At 44.9% G+C, this 26,035-nt stretch overlaps 1 protein-coding gene across 3 annotated transcripts in view; it reads right to left on the bottom strand.

The window, feature by feature from the left end:
* Window positions 1-26,035, bottom strand: part of PDE1B (phosphodiesterase 1B) — a 158,250-nt gene that overhangs the window by 48,370 nt on the left and 83,845 nt on the right. Inside the window, exon 1 of one of the 3 annotated variants that reach the window (XM_087710637.1) lies at window positions 22,233-22,457. The exons of the other annotated variants lie outside the window; for them this stretch is intronic. Coding sequence (XP_087566763.1) covers window positions 22,233-22,285 — 53 coding nt within the window. The 5' untranslated portion in view covers window positions 22,286-22,457. Of the gene's footprint in view, window positions 1-22,232; window positions 22,458-26,035 lie in introns of those variants that run through there. 3 annotated transcript variants of the gene reach the window in all.

The following is a 26,035-nucleotide window of genomic DNA, read 5'->3' as shown; positions in this document are numbered from 1 at the left end:
TAGGTGCTTATCATCATTCTCCTGAAAGTCTGTGGCAACTCAAGCGGACATCTGTCGGAATCTTCACAGACTGTTTGTGAAGCCTTGCAGGCTGTGAATGACCATAATTCACAGCCGTATAAATAAAAGAGGGTTATTGGGACTAAGATTGTGATTTATGCTTTCTCAGGAAACCTAGGTCAGAACACACTAACAGAGAGAAGCAAAATTGAGGACTGGAGAGTTTGCTTTTTTCTTAACTGTGAGCTTAATGTCCACAACCAAGTGAGGTTAAAAAAAAAACCCTAGGTGGGCAATGGAAAAATATATAAACAAGTAATAAATTGTACAAGAAAAACCACTGACGAAAATATATTTAGATATCTGCTTAACACAAAGCTAGAACATAACTTGTTTATACATGCATATATGTACCTTTGTTTATTTTCCCTCTTGTCATCACTAAAATCAGCAATGAAGGACAGGGAAAAAGTTGCTTTTTCCATTATTTTTATTCAGGTTGAAATCTCTTGTTGATCTATTGTAAACCTTATCTTCCTTACAGCTGTGCCCTGACCAACCAACCATCCAATCAATCAACCAACCAACCAACCAACCATCCAATCATCCATCCATTCATCCATCCATCCATCTGTCCAGGGTTCTAAACTCTTCAACTTTATTTCTTTCTGTTACATGCATGAGCACAATGTTATTACTTTTAAGATTGATTGAGCATTCCATCCTTCCAAGGTGGGTAAAATGAGGACTCAAATTGTTGGAGGCAATATGCTGTCTCTATAAACGACTTAGAGAGGAGTGTAAAGCAATGTAAAGCTGTATCTAAGTCTAAGTGCTATTGCTATCCATCTCTGACCAATAAAGTTTCTAATCCCCTCTGAGCCATGACGTTCTCTGGCTGACCTCTCTCTCATCTTTGTCCATTTCTTTCTTGGAGTGAGAATCAAATGGCAAGTAAAACCATGAACTCTACTTTGAATGACTCGGAAGAAATGAAATGAAATAGAAATAAATAAAGGTCCCCTGTTGGTAAGAACACCTCCACAGAACAAGAGCAAATGTTCACCTAAAATTATGTAAAGAAATCAGGGCGGAAGGGGAAGAAATCCAGAAAAAAGCTAAGTTTTATTTTACTAAATACATCCAACAATTCTGAATTTTGCCCATTATCTAAAAGCGCAACTCCCATGACTACTTTTTTTGGCTTCCTCACTTAACACTCTAGAGGCTCCATAGGTAATCATCATTAAGGAGAGGGTATCATTTATTCTTTAGTTCTGTTTCCAAAGCAGAGTGCTGCTGCTGACAACTCGGATTATGGCATCAAAAATACAGACTCTGAACATGCATCATGCATTCACAGCCTGTTTTTTTAATGGGAATAATAATTACCTTGGACAGACTGGGTGAGGTGGCTTGGGCAACGTCACCCACAGCTGCACTTTCCAGCTTCGCAGACTCATGATTGATTCGTCGGCCAGAGCATCTCCCTTGCTGGCTGTCAACTCAGCCTCCCATCCTGAGCAATTTACACAGCAAGGCTGCAATCTGGATTTGCTATCTTTTCAATTAGCCCAGGAAGGTGGAAGGCAAGCCGTGATGCTGCCAAAGGGGACGAAAAACACAGCAAGTGTTTAGAGTGTTTCAGAGCTGACAGCAAGGGCAAAGTCAAGGAGACAGGCTCCATTCAGGAGGAAGATGTCTCCCAATGCACAGACCACCCAAGGTCCTTCTCGCTTTCCCAGCCAGTTGTTGTGGTCTGCCAGCAGCTATAGCAATAGCAATAGCAGTTAGACTTATAAACCTCTTCATAGGGCTTTCAGCCCTCTCTAAGCAGTTTACAGAGTCAGCATATCGCCCCCACAGTCTGGGTCCTCATTTTACCCACCTCGGAAGGATGGAAGGCTGAGTCAACCCTGAGCCAGTGAGATTTGAACCGCCGAACTGCAGATAACAATCAACTGAAGTGGCTGCAGTACAGCACTCTAACCACTGCGCCACCTCAGCTAGCAGACCTGGTAGCAGATTCGGACAGTGAGGAGGTTGGGGAGGAACATGGGCCAGTCCTGGAGTCTGGGGAAGGCTCTGATGAGGGATCTGTGTCGGAGGCAGAGAGGGGGCCAGAGCTGTATGCCAGTTATCAGCTGCCTTCAGAGTCAGACATCAGTGAGGCAGACAGACAGCTGGAGTCTGTTCCCAGTGTGTGCATGTGCAGAGTTGCTAGATGAAGGGAACAGCTAAAGAACAGGGGCCAACTTGGGAGTAAAGCCAGAGGTGGACGATGAATGCCCCTCCCAGAGGAAATAAAAGAGGAACGAAAGGGGAGTGGAGTTTTCAGGAGACAATTAGTTCGCTTAATTGGTTCGTGACTCTCTGAGACTCCTTGCCAAGTTTTGCAGATAACCGCCTGTCAGCTCTCCAAGCCAGGTAAGATCTGTGACTGTTAATCTTCCCTTGAAAGACTTGTTACTAACTTAAAAACTGCAGCCATTCACTCAACAACTGTGGCAAGAAAGATTATAAAATGGGGCAAAACTCACAGAACAAATGTTTCCCTTCACAACCGAAATTTTAGGCTCAGTTCTGGAGTGCCTGCGGTGTTGTTTACCTGCCAGGAATCAGTTTTAAATGCAAGCATTCAGAAATGTGGAACATACACCTTTTTTTTTTTTACTTAGTTTCTAGCCTAGGAACCAGGAGACTGAATTCTAGTGCTTCCTTAGGCATAAAAGCCAACTGGGTGAAAACGCTTCTCCAATGTCAGATTTTCTCCTTAATTAAGTCCCCATAAATTAAGTCCTTCCATACAGCTGACATGATTCTCATTAGGATATGCTTTGTTTCTTCTGCATTTGAACTTTCGGTTCTCCACCCTATCAAAGATTTATTACGCACCTTGTCATGTTCAGTTGTTACGCATAGCCTCTGTTAGCACCTGCCAAAAGGAGGCCTGCAGCTTCCTACATCTTCCTACAGCTTAGAGACTTTAACCCAGCCCAATCTGCCCCTGGCAGCAGAGATGCCTTTCAAATATTTGCAACCTCTTGCCAATAGTGCTGATTGGGAGGAGGCCAAATCCACGAGAGGGTACCTGGTTATCCATCGCTCCTACAGAGGAAGTTCGAGGGGAATTCTTTTTAATAGGCCTGCACAAGGTTGTGCTGTTGATAACATCTGAGAAGTGCAGTTATTCATAGAGCTGTGTGATATGCTAGATTTGGTTTGGAAGAGATGCTGTAGGAAACATAGGAGTGCAAGTACATTAAGACATTAAATTACATTAAAGCAGCCACACTTTGTTCCAGGATTACTGGGATAAAACCAGTACAGAGTCCGTACAGGGTCTTTGCCATAATTCTGAATCAAATCTGCAGCCATCCACTATTTTTGCTGTTAAAGTTTATAGTGTTTTTTTATACATTTATGCAAAAGCTTTGCTGAGTATCCGCAATACAGGGAATTGCCTTACAAATCTTGTGTAAAGCATGCCACTCCTACAATCCCCCTAGGGCCACTTGGGCTGTGTATGAGAGAAGAACGAATGTAAAGAGGAAAATTTAAACTGGAGACTCTTAGTCCGCTTTCTGAGCTATTATGCTCTACAGGTAGTCCTCAACTTACGACCCCAATGAGTCCAAAATTTCTGTGGCTTAGCAAGACAGTTGTTAAATGAGCTTTGCCTCATTTTACCATCTTTCTTGCCACAGTTGTTAAGCGAATCACTGCCAATGTTAAGTTAGTCACATAAGTGAATCTGGCTTCCCCATTGACTTTGCTTGGCAGAAGGTCAGAAAAGGGGGGGGTCACGTGACGTTGGGACGCGGCAATGGTCGTAAGTATGAGTTAGTTGTCGAGTCTCTGAATTTTGATCAGATGATGCTGTAATGATTGTAAGTGTGAAAACCAATCACAAGTCACTTCCATTGTAATTCTGAATAGTCACTAAATGAATTGTTGTAAGTTGTAAGCTGTGCTAGTACCAGTGGTGGGATTCAAATAATTCAACAACCGGTTCTCTACCCTAATGACCAGCTGGGTAGGCATGGCTTGGTGATCATGTGACTGGGTGGGCGTGGCCAACTCAACGTCACTCACGTCAATGGGCGCTTCACCATAGCTGTTATAATGTAATAAGGGTTAACCATAGAGGGCGTGCATAAGCGCAGCAGCGTGCCTACCGCCCTTTTCTATTGTCCCATTTATATGTATTCTTTTTATTTGTTTATGGCTGTCTTTTGCTTATTCATTTATTTGTGCCATTTTTTCATGTTTTCATACTTGTTTCCTTGTACTGACAAACAAACAAACAAACAAGAGAAGCAATTTCTGTAATCAGGGCAATAAAGGTTAGACTAGAAACAACACCAGATTGTCTCTTTCCTGCCTTCCTTGCAGGATTAGCCCTGTAAAGTGGGGGAAAAACAAAAGGAGATTTCTTCCAACAACCGGTTCTCCAAACTGCTTAGAAAGCAGCCAAGGTGGCGCAGTGGTTAAATGCAGCACTGCAGGCTACTGCTAGATCAGCAGGTCAGCGGTTCAAATCTCACCGGCTCAGGGTTGACTCAGCCTTCCATCCTTCCGAGGTGGGTAAAATGAGGACCCAGATTGTTGGGGGCAATATGCTGACTCTCTGTAAACCGCTTAGAGAGGCCTGAAAGGCCTATGAAGCGGTATATAAGTCTACTGCTATTGCTATTGCTATAGAAAGTTAGCAACCGGTTCTCCCGAATAGGTGCGAACTGGCTGAATCCCACCACTGACTAGTACATACTGAACCCATTTCAGTCTGATTTCAGACTGGGCTATCATATAGAGGCAGGGCTGGTCACACCTTGTCAATGTCTTTTATGGAGCTGAGGAGAGGATGGTGCATCCATCCTTCTTGATCTCACAGAGGCTTTTCATACTATCAACCACAGGATCCTTCTGGATCAGCTACAAAGCATGGAGTGGAGAGGACTGTTGTAAGATAGTTGCAGAGCCACGCTGAATCACACAGGAGAAAACAAACTCCTAGAACGCCATAACATCCTGATAGTGCATAACATAACATTCTGAGATGTGCCCTACCATTGACGTCCAGGATTTGACCATATATAGACTGAGCAGTAGATTAGAAATTGTACTTTTACAGGCTGTCTTTACCCACATGCTATTGCTCCTCCTGCCTTTGTCCTATCTCAATAAAAGGGGCTACCAGACCCCCAATCTGGGTCGTCGCTCCATCCCGAGAAAGGTTGTCTCCTGTCTTTTCTCAACATTGGCCTCATGGGCGAACCACGGGAACGTTACAGAGGACCTCCTTCCTCTGTGGTCATTTCCAGCTGTTGACAGGAGGGGAGAAATTGAGATTAATACATTGCGGGGGGGAGGAGGAACGTTGCCTTGCTGTCTTTTAATGGCTCTTTTTAGACTGGGTTGTTGTTTGGCCTATGTTTTTATTCAATTTAGTATTAGATTTTGTAAAGTTCTCAGTGTCTGCTGATGTGGGCAGCGATGATAAATTTAATGAAATAAATAAATGAAATGAGATTACCAATGGTTGAGAATGCAATCACAGGTGGTCTTTATACTTGAGTCTAAGAGGCCGATATCAAATTAAGACAGCAAAAAATAACCAGTAAGAATAAAAATACCAGGTCAACCACAATAATTTTCTTTGCCTTCACAAAAAAGGTTTTACCAATAGCCTGACCTAGACCAATGCCTAGAGAAAGAGACTGGTGTTTTCTTAAAAAAATGTTTCTATTATACACATTCCTTTATAAATACATCACATATTTAAGTTTACAATGACAGTCCATCTCGTTCCTTCCCTCTCTTCCCTTCTCCCCTCCACTTCCCTGTCCTTCCTTCCTTCCCTCCTTCCTTCCCCTCCTCTTCACTTCCCTTTCCTTTTTCCTCTCTTCCCTCTCCTCTTCTCCACTTCCCTCTCCTTCCCTTTCTCCTATTCCTCCTCTCTCCTCCACTTCCCTCTCCTTTTTCCTCTCCTTCTCTCCCCTCTCCTCTTCTCCACTTCCCTCTCCTTCCTTTTCTCCTATTCCTCCCCTCCCCTCCACTTCCCTCTCCTTTTTCCTCTCCTTCTCTCCCCTCTCCTCTTCTCCACTTCCCTCTCCTTCCCTTTCTCCTATTCCTCCCCTCCCCTCCTTTTTCCTCTCCTTCTCTCCCCTCTCCTCTTCTCCACTTCCCTCTCCTTCCCTTTCTCCTATTCCTCCTCTCCCCTCCACTTCCCTGTCTCCTTTCCCCTCTCTGCTTCCCTCTTCTTCTGTCTCCTTCCTTCTCCTCTTCCCTCAGCCTTTCTCCCTTCCTCTCCTCCCTTCATCTCTCCACTTCTGGAAAGAGACTGTTTTTAAAGAGCATGGGGAAAGAGCCATCTGAATCTCAGAGGGATTAATAGGTCAGGCACCGCAACAGAGTAAGCAAACCTCCCAGGTCCCTCAAATGGCATTTAGGGAGGACAGAACATGCTCACTCACCCTGTCAGATTTTTGTTAGCCCAGTGAGGTAGTCTTGACAAGAAACACAACCAGGGATACCAGCTCCATCTTTATTTTAAAGTTATATTAGCAGAAGCTTGCAGGTTTCAAAGTATTTCTCCCTCCTTTTCTTTTACTCTAGAGAAAACTAAGCAGCCTGAAACATACCAGATGTTGCCGAATCCTTCAGCTTTGGCCAGGTTGCTTAGGACTGCTGGGGATTGAAAAACGTTTGTGTGGGAGAAAAATGTTAGAAAAGCATTTGGGGAAATATAAATTCTCCACTCCAGATAAAACTATTAGCCCGTATGCCCTTCAAGACTAGTAATGCCCTGTTCTCTTTCACTCTTATGTCACAAAACATGGAATTCTAAGGGAACATTAGGCAAAAATTTCTAATAATAAAAGTTTGCAGGGAATCCAATTAGGAGTAGAAGTGTTGAGTTTCTTTTGTGCCCCCCCCCCCCAACAAGTATTTTTGCTTGGAGGCAAATGGCATTTCTTTTCCCCGTTGCTGCTACTTTGTCATGTCATGGTTTATAGTCGGTCTGTACAATCATCTTACAGCAGTTAACTAGATGGTCCACTAATTTTTCAGCTTCTTTGCATAGGCAGGATTTGTTACTAGCTATTGCTATCTTCACAATTCTGGCTTTGTATGCAATATTATTATACAATTGTATCACAGCGGCCAGTTGTTTCGCCGGATTTGGCATTGGTTACTAGTCGGGCCCCACCCAGGGGCCTAGGACGTCGTAACGTATTTTCGTAATATGCGTGCAGATCCAAGCAGTGCGGCTTTTTGCATTTGACTGATGGTGATTTTGTCAATTTTTAACTGTTTTAAATGTAATTCCAGTGCTTTTGGAATAGCACCCAGTGTGCCAATTACCACTGGAATTATCACTGCTGGTTTGTGGTTTGTTTATTATTATTATTATTATTATTATTATTATTATTATTATTATTATTATTATTATTATCAGCATCATCAGCATCATCAGCATCATCAGCATCATCAGCATCATCAGCATCATCAGCATCATCAGCATTTCGATTTGTATAGCCGCCCATATCATCTAAGTGACTTTGTCATGAAGTTTGCATTTCTTTACTACGAATCCCCCGGGGAAGAATGATGTACTTGCATAAACTGAATCAATCCGGGGAACTGTCCATACAATTCTTTTGCACAGGAAAAGATTAGCCTATTCCATAAGAATACAAAGAAGTTGAGTAAGTAACCCAATTTATGGTACAGCCTCCCCTGGGAACTATACCTGGAGCACCCAACCACCCCAGTGGTACCAATGAAAAAAGAAAAGAACTAGGTAAAGGAAACCTGCAGTGTTTGGAATTATTTCCAATCCATCTCAGGTCATATCTCGCATTTTATCCTGCCTTTATATATATATATATATATATATGTATATATATATATATATATATATATATATATGTATGTATGTATGTATGTATGTATGTATGTATGTATGTATGTATGTATGTATGTATGTGTATATATATATATATATATATATATATATATATATATATATATATATATATATATATATATATATATATATATATATATATATATATATATATATATATATATATATATATATATATATATATATATATATGCCTGCAAACATACCTGATAGTCTTTCTTCCTCCTAACAACAACCTTGTGAAGTGGGTTGACCAGAAATACAATGACTGACCCAAAGTTATCCAGATGGCTTACACACTGAAGAATCTTCTGGTTTCTAGGCCACCATCTTTTTTCATCGTTACACCAAACTGACTCTATATCCAGCAATATGTTGCCTGTTGGAGGATATCTATGTGTTTCGACCTCTGAATATTTCTACTCTCCTGCTTTGTATTTGCATGCCCTTGATCGTAGGTATGCACTCCCTCTGTCCTCACTGCCCCCCGGAGTTAATCAGCATGTGTGCATATGCGTTGCTTGTCTATATATGTGTTCTTACCCCCCTCCAAATGTTCCACCAGCTTTTGTTCATATACTTTCACTTTCTCCAAGGGTCTAATCAGGATGTATAGAGACATGATGTCTCTTTGGGTTTGTGGAAGGATCAGATAAGTGAATATGTGTCATAGCCATGTGTTTTTCTGCTTTCCCCCATTTGTGGGCACTAAGAAGCAAAGGGTGGTTTTGTAGAATTCTCTGTAGTAACATATCTGTCCTGGGTCAAAGGACTAGAAGATAGAGAATGGAGCAATCATTGGCATTCTGAGCCAGTGCTTAAGGACATCGCTCCCATAGGGAGAATTTTTATTTTTATTTTTGGCTAGACCCAGTCCATTTTTAACTCTCTTTTTTTTGCCAATTCACCATCAGGCCCACATGCATTTACCTAACTCCACTTGGCCCTGTTCTGTTCCATTTTCAGAACATAATAGAACAGAACTGGCAAACAGAGGTCTGAGCTTTTTTGCATAATTTCTTTCCACCATTTAGTTGGCTTGGGAAGAACAGAAAACAAGCTCTAAATACCCAATCATCCCCAACTGGTTTCTCCAAATATGATGAGACTACGGTTCTCAGCATGCCAAATCAGATTTTGGCTTTGCCAGCTTCCCGTAACAAATGGGGATTCTGGAAGTTGCAGCCTCAATCCTATCTAGAATAGGGGTGGCTGGGGAACTCTGGGAGTTGAAATCCACAAGTCCTAAAGTTGCCAAGGTTGGAGACCCCTGATCTAGAAGATGGCATATTGCAACTCAATCATCATATCACTTCCAAAGTAAATCCCACTGTGTTTAATGAGGCTCCCTCTTAAATAGGAAGGTACAAGATTTCAGCCTTAATGCATAAGGCAGAGAATATTCTGAAGCAGCAAGTAATGGCATTTATTGTATAATAAAAATCTAGGGTCACATCTTGAAAACATGAAATAGATTTATTGAATCTATTCATAGAAGCTGGCATTAACGACAGGGCAACTTTTCTTTTTATTACTTGATAATGACGCCAAACAAAAGGGGGAGGTTTTAATGACCTGTCCATGAAAGTGTTGCTCAGCTGCCCACTTTAGGGGAACCAGTGCTGGACTAGAGGTATTAATAACTATTAAGTATCTTGGGCAACTTTAACTGATCATCACTTAAAGGTACAATAAAGACAGACCGCTGAGTTCAGCTACTTTATAGCTATCTTTAAACAGGTGGACTGGTAACATTGGCCCTTTTGTTCATTACTTTAAAGCAGCCCTGGAATCCACATCAGGTGTCATTGCCTTCATTAATATAACCTGGAACTTGGAACCTCAGTGTAGGGGTTTATTTTTTATTTTATTTTATTTATTTATTATTAAATTTATATTGCCACCTATTCGCCCAGGCCAACTCAAGATGGCTTACAGAATATAAAAAACCACATCTAAAAATAGAAAAACTAATAAAAACATCAAATAAATGAATGTAATAAAATCACCCCCCCCCGCCCCCTCCCTCCCTAGCAACAGCGGATCACACGAGCCATTTAATGGGCTCCATCCCGCTTTTGGTTCCCCAGGCCCGATGACGGAACCAGGTCCTCAGCGCCTTCTGGAAGAGTGCTAGAGTGGGGACCGTTCTAATCTCTGGGGGGGATGATGTTCCAGAGAGAGGGAGCCATCACGGAGAAGGCCCTTCTTCTGGGTCCCACCAGGTGTATGTTCCTAGGGGATGGGACCTACAACCTTCCCTGCTTTCATGCGCTGATGGGTCAGGTAGATGTGACCGGCAAGAGACGGTCCCTCAGATAACCTGGTCCCAAGCCATGAAGGGCTTTAAAGGTGACAACCAGCACCTTGAATTGCCCCCAGAAGCAAATCAGCAACCAATGCAGCTCCTGCAGGAGAGGTGATACATGTGCACACCAGGGCCTGCACAAAACTGTGCAGGCCACTGCATTTGAGATTGCAAGGGTTAGGGTGTAAGGATAAAAATGAGGAACTGGGAAAGCAATGACATTGTCCCCCGTCCCCCAAAATGGATCAGAACCAGAGAGATCTGTCCGTGCTTCTCTCTTGCTCCCAGGGGATTTTGGCAGCATCCTGGGACTAAAAGATAGAAATTGCATTCGTGATTAAAAAGAAAGCCACATACTCTGTTAAGTGTCTGTTGTCTACATCTCTTTCCTCGCCCACAAAAGGAGGACCTGTCCATTCCTAGGGATACTGAATATGGAAGAAAGATGGGAAAGTGACCCCACATGCATTGCTAAGTCCCACATTTGAAATGTTGCCATGGTGATTCATATTCCCTCCCCGTCGTGTTACTAGGTAACTACTGAAAAGCTGGCTCTGAGCACGGATCCAGCAAGCATGCTTGCCATAAGAAAGAGTGTTTGCTTTGTGTTCATAATGAGCCCGCTCATTCCTCCCCACGCCCACCAGGGTCCCTGCATTTGTCATCTTTTGGTAGCAGTCTCTTCATGTGGGCCCCAGTCACGAGTTGATCCGCTATATTGTTCTACCAGAGACCTGAGGTCAAAAAGTTTATAAGATGCTACCTCGGTTTTTCTCTCCTTAGAGCCGATACCTACTCTGTTCAGTTTTCCACAGGATAAAGTTTCAGACAAGAATCCTCACCTGCAGAAATCCCAAACCTGTAATAGAATGTGTGGGTGACCTTGGGGGGGGGGGGCAGGGGAAGTGATGCTGCCTAGGAATCAAGCAGACAAAGAGGCAGAAGTCCCTACTGCAGGGGTTGGCAACCTTAAACACTGAAAGAGCCATTTGGACCCAATTCCCACAGAAAAGAAAACACCGGGAGCCACAAAGGTCCTAACTGGAAGCCCCCATTCAATTCTGGAGCTGACCGGAAGTCCGGTTCCCCTACTGTAGAGTCTCCTCCTAGCCCGGCATCCTTTTTCCTCTCCCTATTGTAACCAAATGTCCATCAATTGTGGAGCCAACCCAAAAACCTGCCCCTTGCCATAGAGTCTTCTCCTGGTGCTTCTACCCCCCCCCCCAAAAAAAAACCCTGGAAGCTCCTTTCAAAATTGTGATGCTGACCAGCGACAGGGAGCTGCAGCAGAGGGATGAAAAAGCCACATGCGGCTCCAAAACCGGAGGTTGCTGACCACTGCCCTAATGGGTTCATGGCTTTAAAAAAAAGAAACTTAAGAAGGACCCGCCCTAATGGATCAAGCAATTAAAAGTGGCAGTGGGAAGTCTGTACTTTCATATTTGCACGGTGCAATTAACGTAGCCTTACAATAAAGTAGAATTAGTTTATCTAGTCATGCATCCTGTTTGGTTTACTTGGGAGGGCTGACAAAAGCCACAAAACCCTTTACAATAGTTTCAAGATCCTATAAAAAGTCCTTGATTTGTGTTCTATTCATTCTGTTTTAGTATGGGAAGAAAATTCCAACCCTGCTGGGAGTTGATTTAAATCAAGAGCAAGGAAAGAATTGAGATGCTTGGGTCCTTCCTCAAAAAAGGAGGAAGGATCTTACAGGCAGAATCTAGAGCAGTGTTTTTCAACCTTGGCAACTTGAAGATGTCCGGACTTCAACTCCCAGAATTCCCCAGCCAGCGAATGCTGGCTGGGGAATTCTGGGAGTTGAAGTCCGGACATCTTCAAGTTGCCAAGGTTGAGAAACACTGATCTAGAGGACCAGAGAGAAAGCCAAACGCACAAGCGTCTCTTTGACAACTAGCTTTCTGTTTGCACACTTTGAGATGATATGTTCCAGAACTCTCTCTTTTTTTGACAGGTTGTTTTATGATGTGTTTTTCTGCCATCCTAAACAGGCAAAATGTGAAACATTAGCCAAGCGGAGAAGGGACAAAGATATTTCAAGGCACTGATCCCTGTTCATTTAGAGAAACCTTCCCCAACTTCCACAGAACCCCTAGATATTGCTGGACTACAAGATCCATCACTCCTGGTCACTGGGCATATTTGCCTAGAATAATGAGATTTGTCATCTATTGTACATGTAGAGAGCCAAGATGGGGAACGGCATCTGTAAGTCAATATAAAATAAGATAAAAACAAAACAATACCACAGAGCAACCTGGTGCTTCTGAATGCTGTTGACCATAAATGTCATCATCCCCAATTAGCGTAGCCAATAACTGGAGTTGAAATTTGTCTGCCCCTTTGAAATAGTTAGGCATATTGTGTATTTGTGGTGACTCACACCTGTTTTTCAGGAGGATTCTGCTGCTCCACTACTGAAAGGGCTGAGCTTCAAAATTTTTAGCAAGGGGTTCTCTGCCCGGTTGCTGGGTGGACATGGCCATGATGGGTGTGGCCTAGTCAGCCTCCTGCACCACAGCAGGGTGGCCGTCTTCGCCTTCTCCAGGCACCGGAGGCTTTTCTCAGCCTCTGGGAGGGTGAAAACTGCCTCCCCTGGGCTCTGGAGGCCCTCCAGAGGCTGGAAATGAACCCATTTCTGGCCCTCAGGAGTTTCCACCTTCCTAAGCCTCCAGGCAGGCCCTGCACCTTGCATCCAAAATGGGCCGCATGGGGACTCCTGGGAGGGGTGGGGAGGGTAGTTAGAGTATGGCAGGGGCCAGCCAGGGGCAGAATTTGGACGTTCTCCGAACTGGCCATAACATTAGCTACAGGTTCTCCCGAACCCAGGCGAACCTGTAGCAGTCCACTCCTGAGTTATATGAATATATAGCTAACAAAACACAGCCAAGCAATGGCTGAAATCCCTGCCCATGTAAAATTAGCTTGCTTTTTTGCAAAGCCATCATAGCCTTTTGACAAAGCTCCAAGAACATAAACCAAATTTATGCATGAACTTCAGTGTTACAGCAACTCACACTTCTTTGAAGAAATGTAACAAAATAGACTAAGCCGGAGGGCAAAGTGGTGGCAGAGTCCTAGCATTTTAACATCTCCCCACAGTCCATTTCAGAATATTTTTTTATCGGGAGCAGGAGGCAAGAAACTATGAAGCAATTCATATACATAGCATTTTGCAATATTCCATTTATTTGAAGTATTTCATGATTTGTGATTAGGAAAGGATGATTATAGTCCTGTGCAAGCTTACTCATCAGTAAGCTCAGCTGACTTAACAGGACTTACTTGCATATAGATCTGCCTGTCAATCATTCTCGAAGTAAGTCCTTTTGACATTTTATTAGATATTTGCTGTCAAGTTTAATTAATTTCTTTTAATTTATCTGATGAAATAATTACACTGCACTGATATTTTACAGTTTCAGATACATCTTGCAAAAAAAAAATAGATACATTATCTAATTCATTTAAAACATATATGTACCCTCTCCCCCTAGTTTTCAATGCTTCTGGTCCTATCATTAAATTTCCAACACTGCGAAGACTTGTAGTTTTTCATGTATTTCTTTTCTGGTAATTTGATTCAAACAAATACATCAATAAGAATATTTTTAAAGCATGCATTATCTTAAAGTGAAAGTCATGGGCAGATTTTTTGGGTCCTTCCTGCACTCATCAAACCCTTTCAAGGAACATGGGATTTCTGTGAATTTGAGAGGGGAATTAAGAAACAATTTGGGCCAGTTACCTTCTCTGTGCTCAACCCAGAGGTGGCATTCAGCAGGTTCTGACCAGTTCTGGAGAATCAGTAGCGGAAATTTTGAGTAGTTCGGAGAACCAGTAAATACCACCTCTGACTGGCCCCGCCCCCATCTATTCTCTGCCTCCTGAGTCCCAGCTGATCGGGAGGGAAATGGAGATTTTGCAGTAACCTTCCCCTGGAATGGGGAGGGAATGGAGATTTTTATAGTATCATTCCCTTGCCACGCCCACCAAGCCATGCCCACAGAATGGTAGTAAAAAAAATGGAATCCCACCATTGGCTCAACCCATTCACAAGGTTGTTTTGGGGAGGGAAGGAGATGGGAGGAGTAGATCCCAACACTCCCTTGAGTTAACAAAAATAATGGCAGGATAAATCAGGATGGATGGAGATAGAGATGAAGGTAGAGGTAGAGAGGGAGGTGGAGAGACAGACAGAGACAGAGATAGACATAGACATAGAGATGGAAGGAGGGAGGGAATGGAGAGAGTTGGATGAGAAGCTTAAAGCACCCTTCATCCCTTAAAACTCATAGAAGTGGCCAAAAATGAACCTATTGTCACCTTTTAGCTACCACAAGTACACAGTCTTCTCTTGAAGCAATAAAGCAAAGAGGACCTTGGAATTCTTTCAGATCTTGATGGACTACAGCTCCATCACCCCTGATCACGCTGACATGACTGATGGGAAATGAAACTCCCCCAAAGTATAGAATATATCAGCCTTTTGTACAATTCCCACCACCAGTATTAATTTAGGGTCCTCCCTAGGCAGATTGCAAAAACTTTTTTTTAAATGCACAAATGATGCAGACAATGAAGTCTTTAATGACAGCCAATCTCTGCCCCCAGGAATAAAACTGTAAGATGGCATTTTCAGAAACCCTGATGAATGGGACAGATTTGTCAATAGAAACTCTTAACAGGCAGCTGCCAAGCAACTACAGGGATTCTGTTATCAAAAATAAACATTTACAGTTAATTCCCTAAGAAATGCTATATTCCAGTGGGAAAGCAAAGTTAGTTTGTTGGTTTAAGGTTTAAGGTTTTAATGGATTTGTATGCCGCCCAATCCCGAAGGACTCCGGGCGGCTTACATAAAAGCAATTTAAAAAATATTAAAAGAATTTAAAATACAAGACAAAGCGAATTAAAAAAGACACAACATGCACTCAATCTTAGTGGGGCTGAAGCTCAGTCAAAGATCAGCAGCCCCAGGCCTGCCGGAACAGCCAGGTCTTAATAGACTTTCGGAAGGCTGAGAGAGTGGGGAGGGTCCGGATCTCAGGAGGTAGATCGTTCCATAGGGCCAGGGCAGCTACAGAGAAGGCTCTCCCCCGAGGAGCCGCCAGACGGCATTGTGTAGTCAACGGCACCCGGGGAAGGCCCACCCTGTGAGATCTTATTGGGCGCTGGGAGGTATGTGGCAGGAGGTGGTCACGGAGATATCCAGGTCCTAGGCCATGTAGGGTTTTAAAGGTGATAACCAGCACCTTGAAGCGTGTTCAGAGACCAATAGGGAGCCAGTGCAGCTCACGGAGGATAGGTGTAACATGGGTGTATCTAGGTACACCCAGTATCGCTTGCGCGGCTGCATTCTGGACCAACTGTAGTCTCCGAACACTTTTCAAGGGCAGCCCCATGTAGAGCGCGTTACAGTAGTCGAGTCTTGAGGTGACGAGGACGTGAGTGACCATTTGGAGTGCCTCCCAGTCCAGATAGGGCCGCAACTGGTGCACCAGGCGAACCTGGGCAAAAGCTCCCCTGGTCACAGCTGACAAATGATGGGAAAAATAACAAGCCATTTTTTCCCCAAATCTTAAAAAGGAAGATTTTTAATATCAAATCTTAGGAGTCTGAGCCTGCTTTGGTGTGCTGTGATCCTCTCAAGTTAGGATTGGATTATCACTACCTAAAGGCTGCACACGCCACTCTGGTTCCCAGTTTGCAGTGTCCAATCCCAAGACTGCACTCTCAAAATTTAAATGAAAATGGGAATATCCAGCAACCTGCTTAGGTTTTAATCCAGCAAATTAAAAAGGGAAGTAGATTATGCCAGCACAAAATATACGGTAACTATTTTTTTTTCATTTATTGCCTCCCTTTATTTTGTTCTGGAAAAAAAAATGCTCTAAATCAGGGCAAGCCATAAACTGAGCCAGGCAAACAAGCGAAGCCCCATTCGTGGGATGCAGTCAACATATGAAACCACACCCCCTCTGGTTCACAGAAAAACCTTTCTCCATGAAACCGGTCCCTGGTGCCCCAAAGATTGGAGGCTGCTGCTCTAAATTATCTGCTCTGCCCAATTGATGATGTCACTAGGACTTGCCCTTTAAGTCCTTGGAGGAGAAAGCATCATATAAAAGTATGGACTTCAGGCTGAAAAGGTGTGTTCTCTTATCCCCCAGGTGAATAGGTTTATTAGGTTTTTTAGGTTTTATTAGAATTTGTAGGCCGCCCTTTTCCCTGAGGGGACTCAGGGCGGCTCACATAAAAACCGGGAAGGGGGAGTACAAACATTGAGAAACAACATATAATAAAACAATAAACAACATACACTCATCATTCGGGAGGGGTGACTATCCTTATCCCCAGGCCTGACGGGCGAGCCAGTTCTTCAAGGCTGTGCGGAAGGCCTGGACGGTGGAGAGGGTACGAATCTCCACGGGGAGCTCGTTCCAAAGGGTCGGGGCTACTGCTGAGAAGGCCCTCCTCCTTGTAGTTGCCAGCCGACACTGGCTGGCCGATGGAATGCGGAGGAGGCCTAACCTATGAGATCTTATTGGTCGCAGGGATGTAATTGGCAGGAGGCGGTCTCTCAAGTATCCAGATCCACTGCCATGTAGGGCTTTATGGGTGACTAATAGCACCTTGAAGCGCATCCGGAGATCGACAGGTAGCCAGCGCAGCTCGCGGAGGATAGGTGTTATGCGGGTGAACCGAGGTGCACCCGCGATCACTCGCGCGGCTGCGTTCTGCACTAACTGAAGTCGCCGGATGCTCTTCAAGGGCAGCCCCATGTAGAGCACGTTGCAATATTCCAGCCTAGAGGTCACAAGGGCCCGAGTGACTGTTGTGAGAGCCTCCCGATTCAGGTAGGGTCGCAACTGGCGCACCAGGCGAACCTGGGCAAATGCCCCCCTGGTCACAGCCGTTAAGTGGTGGTCGAATGTCAGCTGTGGATCCAGGAGGACTCCCAAGTTGCGAACCCTCTCTGAGGGGTATAAAATTTGGCCCCCCAGCCTGAGTGTTGGAATGTCAGTCAAATCTTTGGGAGGGAAACACAACAGCCACTCGGTCTTTTCCGGGTTGAGTACAAGCTTGTTAACCCTCATCCAATCCATAACGGCCTCAAGGCCCCGGCTCATCACGTCCACCGCTTCATTGAGTTGGCACGGGGCGGACAGATACAATTGAGTATCGTCCGCATATTGATGGTATCTAATCCCGTGCCTGCGGATGATCTCTCCCAGCGGTTTCATGTAGATGTTGAATAGTAGGGGGGATAAGACCGAGCCCTGAGGCACCCCAAAATTTAGGGGCCTAGGGGACGACCTCTGCCCCCCCACTAACACCGACTGCGACCTGTCCGAGAGGTAGGAGGAGAACCACCGTAACACGGTGCCTCCCACCCCCACCTCCCGCAGTCGTCGCAGAAGGATACCATGGTCGATGGTATCGAAAGCCGCTGAGAGGTCAAGGAGGACCAGGATGGAGGAATGTCCTTCATCCCTGGCTCTCCAGAGATCATCAATCAATGCGACCAAAGCGGTTTCTGTGCTGTAACCGGGTCTGAAGCCTGACTGGAAGGGGTCTAGGTAGTTTGCTTCCTCCAAGGACCGTTGGAGCTGGAAGGCCACCACCTTCTCAACAACCTTCCCCAGGAAGGGAAGGTTGGAGACTGGACGATAGCTATTAAGAACAGCTGGATCCAAGGATGGTTTCTTCAGGAGGGGTCTCACCACCGCCGCTTTCAGTGCGGCGGGGAAGTTCCCCTCCCGAAGAGAGGCGGTTACTACCGCCTGGATCCAGCCTCGTGTCACCTCACTGCAGTTAGTAACCAGCCATGAGGGACACGGATCCAGAACACAGGTGGAGGTACTTACAGCTCTCATGGCCTTGTCCACATCCCCGGGGGTAACCTCTTGAAACTCAACCCAGAGCTGTTCTACTTGATCCCCCTGTGCCTCGGCTGGAACTGCAGGTGTGGAGTCCAAGTCCGACCGAAACCGAGCAATTTTATCCGCTAAGAATTGGGCATATTCTTCAGCTCTGCCCTGCAAGGGTTCCCCCGCCTCCCTTTTGTTCAACAGGGAGCGGGTTATCCTAAACAGGGCGGCTGGACGGGACTCAGCGGAAGCAACCAGGGTGGCTATGTGTGATCTTTTTTCTGCCCTAAGTGCTCTGGTGTATTCCCTGGTGCAGGTGGTTACCATTGCTCGGTTCGATTCGGACTTATCGGACCTCCAACGGTGCTCTAGGCATCTCCTCCGGCGCTTCATCTCCCGGAGCTCCTCGGTGAACCAAGGAGGTCTCCGGGATCCGCCGCCTCGGAGGAGCCGCAGTGGCGCAATCCGGTCGAGGGCCTCCGACGCTGCCGAGTGCCACGCAGCAGCCAGAGTCTCAGCCGGACTGTGGGCGAAAGTGTCAGGCATAACCCCAAGCTCTGTCTGGAACCTTAGCGGCTCCATAAGGCGCCTGGGGCGGAACCACCTGGTCGGCTCCTCCTCCCTACAGTGGGGGTTTGGCCTCCGGAAGTCGAGCCTCAGTAGGCAGTGGTCTGACCACGACAGGGGTATGATGTCGTTCCCCCTCAGACCAAGATCATAAATCCACTGCTCCGAGAGAAATACGAGGTCAAGCATGTGTCCCGCTGAATGGGTTGGGCCCCGAATTACTTGGGTCAAGCCCATGGCTGTCATGGAAGCCATGAACTCCTGCGCCCCATCAGAGTTTTCACCGAGCGACGGCAAATTAAAGTCCCCTAGGACCATCAACCTAGGGAACTCAATTGCCAGCTCGGCTACCGACTCGAGGAGCGAGGGGAGGGCCGCTGCAACGCTGTTGGGAGGCAGGTACGTTAGCAGCAAACCCACTTGACCCTTGAGGTCCAACTTTAACAGCAAAGACTCACACCCGACAATCTCCGGAGCAGGGACCCTACGAGGAACTAACGACTCCCGGATAACAACGGCCACACCCCCACCCCTTCCCTGGGCTCTCGGCTGATGCAGCACCTGAAATCCTTCTGGGCACAGCTCTACAAGGGGGACTCCTCCCTCTGGGCCCAGCCAGGTCTCAGTAATACATGCCAGGTCTGCCCTCTCGTCTAAAATTAAGTCCTGGACGAGAGGAGCTTTATGAACTACAGACCTGGCATTTAGCAGCAACAGCCTGAGACCAGGGTCCTGACTACTTGCGCCATCTGGTCTTGGAGTGGGACTCCTAGGGCCGGAAGGAGGGATCTCTGTAATGTAGCGAACCCTCCTTCCCCGGTAATGGCCTGCCCTAAAGTCCCCGCCATATCTGCCCCTCCCTGTTACGACCGCAATACCCCGACCCTCTCCCGTGTCTCTGGTCCCCTCAACCACCCCCGTGGCCCCCGCAACTCCCGGCAGGTCCTCCGAATCACACATACTCATACACTCCCTCAAGCAGTCCCCACGTAAGATTAAAACACAGAAAATTTACAACAATATGAATATAAAAAGTGGGACATTCATTCATCTCATACGAGTCTCATGCATATCCCATACAAAGAAAGAAGAGAAAGATGAAAGAAAAGCAAGAAATTACAATAATTGCGCAGTTGTTTAAAATTTCAGGTGCGGGTTCCGCTGGCGGATTAGCTGTTAATGTTCGAAATTAAAATGGCTAGGGGCCGATTACACTTCGAATAAATTATACGGGGGAGAGTCTTGTTACCCCTCTTTTCTTTTGTGGAGTTGCTGGTCAGAAGGTCCTGTGGGGGTTCGGTATAATCACACAACATTGTCACCGTCTGTCCACCCGCAGCCCAGGTCCGAACTTTCTTTTTGGGAGTAAAGCCAATGTAATGGTGGTGGTAACAGTCTAGGTCGAGAAACACCGGGTCACAAGCTCTGAATGTATGGGCAGGGGAAGTCAAGCAGTCAAAGTCAAAGTCCAGAGTGGCAGGCAACCAGTATCGATTCAAAGAATAACGTTGAGACCAATGATGGTAGAGAGGGCAGCGTTGGAAGAGGGGGCAGTGTCGGTAAAAGCAGCAGTACTGGTGGGGGGGGGCTATATTGCTGACAAAGAACAGCGATGGTCACGAAGTCAGTGTTGATAGAACGAGCAGCATTGGTGAGAAAAACAGCTCTGTTAGAAAAGGTGGCATCGATGGAAAAGCCAAGCCAAGTATAAGGGGGGGGGCCTCCGGAAAAGGCTCCGGCCACGGCGCACACAGCCAGCCGCCCGGTTCGCCTAATCCGAAAAGGGGCCCTGTTTGAATCCCCCAGGTCTAAATAATGGCAGTCGCTAATCCGCGCGATTAATACAGTCACTGTCGGCTGAATATGAGGGATGGTGAGTTTTTTTGTTGATTATGAGTTTAATCTCTGTTGGGATTTCAAAATTGCTCTCAACGACTTCCTAAACCCTGTTTCTTCCCCATTCCCCACAACAGCTATGATAAACTGGTTTCTTCTCCTCCTGCCTAAAACATAAAAATGTGGCATCCTGTCTTGTCCTTTCATTCTGAACAGTGAGATAGGTTGGATAAGCAGACCACCATATAGCAGAGTAAACAAAGTTGGAAGTGACTTTAGAGGTCTTCTAGTCCAACCCCCTGCTCAGGCAGGAAACCCTATACCATTTCAGATAGATGGTTGTCCAATCTGTTCTTAAAAATCTCCAGTGTTGGAGCATTCACAACTTCTGGAAGCAAGTTGTTCCACTGATTAATTGCTCTCACTGTCAGGAAATTTTTCCTTAGTTCTAGGTTGCTTCTCTCCTTGATTAGTTTCCATCCATTGCTTCTTGTCCTGCCTTTAAGTGTTTTGGAGAATAGGTTGACCCCCCTCTTCTTTATGGCAACCCCTGAGATATATTCCTGCCTTTTCTAACATGGTATGTTCCAGCGGTGAAATTCATTTTTTTTACTACCGGTTCTGTGGGCGTGGCTTGGTGGGCATGGCAGGGGAAGGTTATTGCAATATCCCCATTCCCCCCCCCCAATTCCTGCGGGAAGGATATTGCAAAACCTCCATTCCCACCCCACTCTGGGCCCAGCCAGAGGTGGTGTTTGCCGGTTCTCCGAATTACTCAAAATCTCCGCTACTGGTTCTCCAGAACTTGTCAGAACCTGCTGAATTTCACCCCTGGGAGGAGGGAATGTAGGAGAGAAGGAAGGGGGGAAGGAAGGAGGAAAGGAAGGGGGAAAGGAAGGAGAGGAGGAGAGAAGAAAGGAGGGAAGGAAGGAGGGAAGGAAGGAGAGTAGGAGAGAAGAAAGGAGGGAAGGAAAGAGGGAAGGAAGGAAGAAGAAGAAGTAGGAATGTTGTAAGATAAGATGGAGTTATGGGATGGTAAGAAAGCAATTTCAAGTATATTGTCAACTGTAGGGGAAAAAATGTTATAAACACATATTATTAATAACAGTTATGAGATCATATAATTGTGTATATATGAAATGTATACATGAAATTAATAAAATCTTCAAAAAATTTAAAAAAAAAAAGAATTTCACCCCTGGTGTGTTCCAAACATATTCTGTTTAAATTCCCATCTCTCCAATAAACCTGATAGGATTTGTAATTGAAAGAAGCCAGGTTGGAGAAATGGGTGTAGGCCATAGGAATTTGTGGCAAGAAAATAGGATCCATAATACTATGGTCAATATCTCTAAAAGCAATTAGTCTCCTAGCTACCAAAACCACTCTTTTTAAGTGCCTTCGATATGCATGACTTTTACAAAGTAACTTTAACCAAGAATCTGGAAGCACTTCAAATACAAAGCAATTTTGTTTTATTACCGTTTAAAGCCGGCATGTATTACAACCCATTTCATTAATGTATTATGTCTATTCATAATGGATCCCTGGTGCAAAATGCTACCCTGGAACAATCAGCCCAATCTAAGCTCAGAAGGAGAGAAAACACTTGATCATATAAATTCCAGTTATAGTTCAGAAGACAGAACTTAGTCATAGAAAAAAACTGCAAGTGCAGGAACTCGCTTCTTACCTTAGGATGGGACCATGGATGTGAACCCGCTGGATTTGAATAAATTCTTCCATGGGCTATTGAGAAGAGTCTCAATATCCATAAACAGCTTCAGATTTTGCCCCTTTCAACCCCAGAGGGATACAGTAGAGTTACCCAGGGCCCGGTCCATCTCTCATTTGCTAATGACATCCCTTGCTTCTTCACAAGGGATGCAGTTCTCTTTTCACAAGAGAACTGAAAAGAGAACTGCAAAAGTTCTGTTACTTTGCAGGAACAAACAGAGCGAAAGCTTTTGAGTTACTGAGAGCAGCTGTGTGAGAGAGAAGTTTAACAGCACCCAGCAAAGACGGAGGGGAAAACCCACAGAAACCATTTAAGGCCACTACTGGGGCGGGGAGGGGAGTGAACATATGTGCTAGGATATACAAAGGCAGGCTTCTAGATTCAACCACTGGCTATTTTTGCCTGTCAGAAAACATTTATCATTTATCTCAAAGAATCGTTTACTGAACAGAGGCCACGCGGGCTGCGTCAGTGGCTCTGTTGAGAAGTGAGCAAAGGAGCCTTTGGAAATACCCTGATTTTTTTCAAAAAAAAGAAAGGAAAACAACAACAACTTAGACCCAGCCAGAAACAAATGAAAGGTCTGAGGGGCTATCAGCTTCTTTTTTAGCAGAACGAGATATGCCAGTGGGTTAAATTCAGGTGGCCTTTTTTGTTCATCTCAACGTATCTTTCTCCCGGCAAAACAGCTTGAAGGCCAAGGGGAGAAAATTGTGTGTTGAAAATGCTTCGACTTTTCTGTCATAAAAAGAAAAATGAGCAGTTTGCACAGCCACAGCCATTTTCCCGTAAGCATTTATTTTCCAAAGGAATAAAAGAAAAGTCCCAGACTTCTCCCAGCAGATCTGAGGCACACAATTCGAAGGGAAAGAATGCTTGAGAACAAAATCCGGCAATTGCAAGCAGGCCTTTGATAGATCTGTATAGTTACCAACTGGACTTGCCACACATTCATTCATAAGATTGGGCAAACTTTGATTGCTTTCAGACACTTCATTCTTCTGCAGCTCCTGTTCACTTTTTTTTTGAAAGAAAAAGAACCCTGAAACTGTAGGGTAAGCCTCAAGCATGAAATCCTCTTATCTTTGCTATCTGCTTGGTAGCGGGAGCCGCACATCTGGGAATGAACAGGACCTACTGATGATGACATCAGGGTGATGACTTACAGGTGATGATGTCAAGGTGGGTGGGCAGAGCCTAGTACCGCTGCCACTAACAGTTTGCCTGAACTGGTGCGAACCAGCAGAATACCACCTCTGGTAAGCCTCCAAACAGTTTTACATAGCTAAAAAATGGGGGGGGGGAAGGGTTCCACCACAAAACCGCGGTAGACTAAAGCGTGCTCGACGAAAGCGCGTACGTGACGTCATCACAGTGTGACGAAAACAGCACGCTGTGATCGGTAAACTTAAAATTAACGCGTAAATCTAAACCTAACCCCCCCAAACCTAACCCTAAACCTAACCCTTAACCTAACCCTAAACCTAATCCTATACCTAACCCTTAACCTAACGCTAAACCTAACGCTAACCCTTAACCTAACCCTAAACCTAACCCTAACGCTTAACGTAACCCTAAACCTAACCCTAACCCTAAATCTAACCCTTACCTTTATGTGAATCGGCTTGCTTTAAAAGCGCTTTGTAAAGTGCCCTTTTTTCTCCGCGGTCGTATTTGTCGCGCTGCTGATGACGTCACGTATGCGCTTTAATCGGGTGCGCTTTAGTGGACCGCGGTTTTGACGGGTCACGAAAAAAAGACCTTACTTCTTAAAACACACACGCAGTACAAGAGAAATACTCTTGACTCTGCTCATGGATACATGCTACCTACTGTAAGAAGCGTCCATCCATTGTCATTGTTCCCCCCTCTCAATTAAAATATTCTTTATTCTTAATATTAAAAAGAGGCAGGATAAAATATTTTCCCTAAAGGAGGAGAAAAATCTTAACAAAGGCAGAAAGCAGCCCCAGCCTTCCCGCCATAGGAAAACAGCCTCAAGCAGAAGCTGGAAGAGGCTGGTCTTTCTTTTGTATCCATTCAGAAAGACTGGGCCAATCCGTTCATAAGCAAAGAGACTCCAAATAAGCAACACAGTTGGCCCGGAGACAAAGTTGACAAGATTAGCTCAGACAAATACCTATAGCAATAGCAATAGCAGTTAGACTTATATACCGCTTCATAGGGCTTTCAGCCCTCTCTAAGTGGTTTACAGAGTCAGCATATTGCCCCCAACAACAATCCGGGTCCTCATTTTACCCACCTCGGAAGGATGGAAGGCTGAGTCAACCCTGAGCCAGTGAGATTTGAACAGCCGAACTGCAGAACTGCAGTCAGCTGAAGTAGCCTGCAGTGCTGCATTTAACCACTGCGCCACCTCGGCTCTAGGATTTGCATTTCCACTTTTGCCTGTAGAGCCAGCCATGACCCCTACATGAGCCCATAGGAATCTGGCAACAGCCATTAAAATATTAAAGGACATATTCTTGCATAGGAACAGGCATTGTAATCACAATGCCTCAAAGAATGTATAAAAGCCCACCTATTCTCAATTCCATTTTGTCAGTCACCCCAGAAACATGCTACTGTCACTAGTTTCTGGCTACCATATAAACAGACTTCCCTTCCTGCAGCCTGCCTCCATTTTATTTCCAGTGCCTTTCTCCTAGCTTGGAACCAGACTGGATTTTTCTTCCAACACTGTTCTATATCATAGTCCCAACATTGCTGTATTTAGCCCCTTCAAAGCTTAGTTTTATCATTCCAGATTTATTACTACCTCACATCTAGTACTCCATAAAACCGGAGAAATACTTGGTCAGTTTAACCTGCCGATTACCTCATTTTCATTCCACTCATCTTCAGTCATAATCAGCAAATGTGGGTCAAGCAAGTTGTCCTTTTGCCATAGTTAAAAATGAAACGAGAGTTGAAGTTTCATCAAGGATCCACATTTGCTCTACTGCAGTATTCCCTCACATGGTACCTTCAAAATGTGTTGGACTACAATTCCCAGAATCCCTTTGGCGAGTTTCCTGGCTGACAACTGCTTCTGGGAATGACAGATCAATATATCTGAAAGTCCGTGTTGGGGAATGCTGTTTTATTGTCAGAAGTGAATGTTGGACCTTCCCAAGCTACCACCTTAACTAGTTGGCAAAAATCACTAGAGCTTCTAGAACTAGTCCTTTCTGTAAACACACTCCCAAAGATTCTTATCCTCATATATTCCTTCAATGTTTTTTTTAATTAAAAATAGACTCCACAAAATTGAATATGTGCAATGAAAGGCTTCCCATGGGACATAGACCTTGATGCATCTAGCTTCTCATAACCTGCTTCCAAAAAAAGAAGTTTGCAGACCTTCCCATTACACATAAAGAAACAAGTCAAATGATGGTGTCCTTCATGACTTGCAGGCTAGTTTAGGAGCCCACAGGTTTCTGCCCACCATCACTTCCTTGTCTCTCAGCATCTACCTCTACAGAGATGACTGATGTCTGTTTCCTGACCAGGGCAGTCTGGTAAACAAAGCTATCCTTCCTACATATGCTTGTAAGATTTTTGTAGAGAGAGAGAGAAAAAAAAAAAACAGGAAGAGAACCCAAAAATTTGGGGAACCAAAAAAACCAGGAGCCCAGCCAGTAGATGGGAAATATCTGGCCGGCTTTCATTCTCCTTCCCCCTACTTACACAACTACTGCTATGCTATGAGACATACTACTGGTGCATTCTTTGCTGTTAATCTGAACCACATA

Source organism: Thamnophis sirtalis, unplaced genomic scaffold (assembly GCF_051295495.1).
Source record: "Thamnophis sirtalis isolate CommonGarterSnake01/CBP01778 unplaced genomic scaffold, rThaSir2_p1.2 scaffold_3, whole genome shotgun sequence".
NCBI lineage: Eukaryota > Metazoa > Chordata > Lepidosauria > Squamata > Natricidae > Thamnophis > Thamnophis sirtalis.
The sequence above is the reverse complement of the archived record's forward strand: the minus strand, read 5'-3'. Positions and strand labels throughout refer to the sequence as shown.